Below are 4556 nucleotides of genomic sequence, written 5' to 3' on the forward strand. Positions count from 1 at the left end.
TGTGACAAGACCTTTCACTGGATATCAACAACTTTTACCTACATTTAAAAAAAACAAACCTTGACCTTAACTTTTGAACGGTTGCGGCTAGGGCTTTCACACTTCACATATGTAATACTTCTGACTTGACCTTTCTTAAGATCTTAGAGTTTGACCTACTTTTCAAAAACTTATCCTTGGCCAGAACTTTTGACCAGGTGGTGCTATGGCTTTCATATTCCCCAATCGTATTTCTTGTGAGAAGACCTTTACTTTGGGTACCAATATATTTAATTTGCATTAAGCAAAGTTTAATCTTTACTATGTTGTCATCAGTGTTTCATCTTGTTCCTTATAACTTTTGACTGAGAAGAGATAGGACTTTCATATTTGACATGTGCATTACCTGTGACAAAATACATGTATTTCTGAGCATGCTATGACTTATAACCCTTTGACCCTTTGACCTTCACGATTGACCTTAATTGTAAAAAAAAACAAAAAAACAACTTCAGTGATAATTTCTAAATGACATATAATAGGGCGTTCATATTTGACACAATATGACATAAAAAATGACACATCATCCAGAAAGACACCGAAAGCAGGGGGCCACAATTCTTTAAATTTGCTTGTACAATTTTTTTCTGATCTGATAAATAAAGAGCAGTCAGTATAAAATAAGATTTATATTTCTTCCTGAACAATTTACCAGGCAGATCACTTGCAGAACATCTATATAAAACTTTAACCTTAGTTCAAGAGGAAAAAAGGTGGAAATCCATGCCACTATTGACTAATTGGTAAGATCTTTATAAGATAGTTATGAACTCCTACCTTGATGACTGCGGTTTGTATTGCCCAAATAGGAAGACATATAACACAGCAGAGGATGTTCTCCAGGGTCCTTAGATTCTCAGGTTCATCACCATTTGTAATCAAAAGTTTGGCACCAACTGACTCACACTTTGTCGATGTAACTTTTCTGCACCATCGCTCAACTGACCCATTAAAGGATATCTTGTAAGAAATTTTAGAAGTCATACATTAGGCAAGTCATAAAATCCTGTTTCATTTTAGAAGGTCTATTAGCAAATACTAGTAACCGTTTTCATTCTAACAGCTAGGTCTACAAATTAAATACAAGGAACCATGCTCCTTGCTGATGAGAAAATAAATGGTTCCATCTGAGAATATAGTGACATTGAATATATTTACGTATACCTCAATGCAAAATTTCCCTTGTTGCTCCATGATTTTTGAACACCTCATTATATGGGCATTCAGCTGCTCACCAAGAACGCCACCAGTGGGCTCGAGCATCAGCAAACACGGGGCTTCATGTGGAAAGAGAATTAGGGGTTTAAAAATGTCCAAAAAAGTGAATTTTTCAGTTTCAATATTTCTTACTTCCAGACATTTCTCTTTCACCCCGCCCGGTTCCAAATTACAAATAAGTACATCTATTGAAAAATAATGTATTGCAAAAAAAGGTTCAAGCTATAAAAGACTGTTACAGTTGGCTATGATCAGTGGGTGGTTACTGGTTTGGGATCAGTGTCCTAACTCCGTGTCTATACTAAAACTGTTTAAAAACTATTTTAAAAGAAATTGGAGAAAAAAAAATATGAGGGTCGTTCAGTAAGTAATACAACATACAGTTTATCATAATAAATATAGAAGCACTGATATTTTCTCTCAAAGACGTTAGATATGCATGCGTTAAGTTAACAGGGTTTTTGGAGGAATCAAAAGCTTGTGTTTTAATTTGGATCGCATGCATTACCAAAGTTACCCTCGTTTTTGGCTCTCTTCGTGATCGCGAGTTATAGTCACTTGTTTTTTTGTCACCTTTGGTATTACAGTAACACAAGGTATCCAACTACAAATTACGCAAAAAAAATCCTTCCCCTCCCTAGAATAATTGTAATGATTCACACTTTCAAATATATGCACTGGCAAACTCTTTACAATTTTACAAACACGCGTAACACTTGTATTCTGACCTGTTATTATTTATCTAAACAGCCATATATGGCATGATAGTTTCCTATATGATACAGCGTATATATGTAGGACTCCAAAGTGCGATGGGACTCCAAAGTCCGATGGTCACGCCAAAGTCCGATGGTCTGCGCCAAACCCCGATGGTCTGACACGCCAAAGTCCGACGGTGCGGAAAACAATTAACGTTTATGACGTCATAGTAGCACTGCGCCCAAACCTCAATGCCGCGACATGCAAAGGTCTTTAGAATAAGTATAAATAAATGCGAAAACTAACCCTTAACTCTCAGGCAGGTGCGAGACTAACGCTCGAAAAGTGTGTATTAACAATAACCTTGAGTTGGTGCGAGGACTAACCCTAATTCACTCGGGTTGTGCAATGCAAGGACTAACCCTAATCAATCGAGTGGTGTGCGAGGACTAACCCTTATATCTCTAGATTGATTGATTGATTGTATATTGTTTAACGTCCCTCTCGAGAATTTTTCACTCATATGGAGACGCCACCATTTGCTGGTGGAGAGCTGCAAATTTTGTCCTATGCTCGGCACTTAGGGCCATTAAGCAGGGAGGGATCTTTTTCGTGCCAGCACCTACTGTGACACGGGGCCTCGGTTTATACGGTCTCATCCGAAGGACCGGCCTCCACGTCCCGCAGAATATCTCTAGAAGGTGCAAGCAATAAGCAAAATCAATAATAAAAATTGTGTTCAAGGACGAATTCAGAAATGATTGCTTTTGAATGCAGGACAACGGCGTCAAGGATTGACGTTGGATTATTGTGACGTCATAAACGTTGATTGTTCATCCGCACCATCGGACTTCGGCGTGTCAGACCATTGCACTTTAGCATCGCGCGTCTCATAGGAAACGAGCCATCGGACTTTGGCGTGGCCATCGGACTTTGGCGCCCGTAAAGACAATGAGCCATCGGGGTTTGGCGCAGACCATCGGGGTTTGGCGAGACCATCGGACTTTGGCGTCACCATCGGACTTTGGAGTCTTACATATATAATGAATATGTTACCTCGTTGTTTTTGTTTGGATTGTTTTCTGACTAAGGTCAACCCAAAAACTGATATTCTCTCCGTAAGTGACAATCTAAGCTCTTCAAGTTCACGGCTATTTTCTACGGTCAAAACCCTGAAAGAAATTACACCACAGAGGTTCAAAACATGATACTAAAGAAGATGTTTCAAAAATCATTAAAATAACAACGTACCAAACCAAGTTTTATATATATGAAAAAAATAAATTAATTTTAAATCACCTAGACATGAATATTTCATTCAAGGTTTTACAATAATATTGTATAAAATGATAAAAAGTCGTTTACATTATAATGTATGACAGCAAAAAGGTATAACTTTGAATACAACTGAACTAGTTTGGGACAGTAGTTGGCTGAAAGAGGAGGTAAACTGTATATCAGTACGATCGTTCAAAAACTTAAATTGTAGTCCATTAATTTTGCAATTGGAATACAGTTTTATTTATCTGATTTTTCTTGACAATCTTTCTAAGTGAATTTAATGATTTCTTTTGAAACGAAATGCTTACCAAGCCTTGCCGTTTTCGCTGATATTGCCAAGCGGGGGTTTATTCATTCTTGTGGCATGAAAGAAGACGTTTACTTCATCAGGGTCAAATGTTATGAAGCCAGTCTTTTCTAAGTGAAACAAATCATTGAGCTGAGTAGGATTTGACACAAACTCCTCCCAAGGAATGATTGTGAGACCATTATACTGCATGTTATACTCCCTCATATTTGATGTCGACTTGCGAAATTTCCTTGCGGTTCTATTGTGCTCAGTGAGTCTGTCATGACTTTCTTTTGACTGCCTGTTTTCATCTAAAAACGTCAACTGACCAGGACTTTGGAAGGGATTGGCATGGCTTTTCCTGATGTTTGAGATGCACGTTCCCCGCAGATAACCATCTACCATCACATTGGCACCTGACAGTGAGCCGGAGTTTGAGGCCGAGAGTGCTTCATTGTCCATCATAAGACTCTGAAATAAAGGAATGTCAAAATCTGTTGATGTACCGACATCACAAAACCTTGGAGATGAATCTATTAAAGCATTAGTACTTTTAATATGGCCGTAGGAACCGAGTAGGGGATACGCCAGGGAGAGTGAGGATGTCATTCTCCTCTAATAATGTTGTCCATAAATTGCTAGCATTTTATGAAAAAATACTTAATGTATGCTTGCGTCCCCTCAGTAATTACGTCTGATATCCTTATTTAAATGACTGTCAAGGTGTTTAGTTGTGCACCCCAGGCTTAAATGACTTGCTATCGGCCTGTATGTGATAACCGAAAAAGTTGAGTAGTACAGCAATCCATATTAGGGATTATTTTTGTTTGATCTTTAAAATGCCCCATCCCCACCCCAAGAAAGAAAAGATTAAGCATTGATATTCTACTCCAAGCAGAGACCAAATATTCCTCTGCCATCCCCTAAATATCGAGGGTCAGATCGAGTGCTTTCAATCAGTGGCGAGGATCAAACTAAAAGGTCAATTTTTTGAGGATTTTTATAATTCTATGACAAAGATTCCTATAAG

The 4556-nt window shown here is 38.2% G+C and overlaps 1 protein-coding gene across 1 annotated transcript; it reads right to left on the reverse strand.

Moving 5' to 3' along the window:
• Positions 1-816: 816 nt before the first annotated feature.
• On the reverse strand, positions 817-4135 carry LOC134257975 (uncharacterized; the record flags this gene model as incomplete). The annotated part of the gene is made up of 4 exons (XM_062740546.1): positions 3546-4135; positions 3013-3128; positions 1204-1316; positions 817-999 (listed from the first exon to the last, which is right to left on the reverse strand). Coding segments are annotated over exons 1-4 (1002 nt in total), but the record flags the coding sequence as incomplete, so codon positions are not given.
• Between the last annotated feature and the right edge of the window lie 421 nt (positions 4136-4556).

This window comes from Saccostrea cucullata, unplaced genomic scaffold, assembly GCF_032062105.1.
Source record: "Saccostrea cucullata isolate Sc308-1 unplaced genomic scaffold, CSIRO_AGI_Scuc_v1 ctg15295, whole genome shotgun sequence".
NCBI classification, from domain to species: domain Eukaryota; kingdom Metazoa; phylum Mollusca; class Bivalvia; order Ostreida; family Ostreidae; genus Saccostrea; species Saccostrea cuccullata.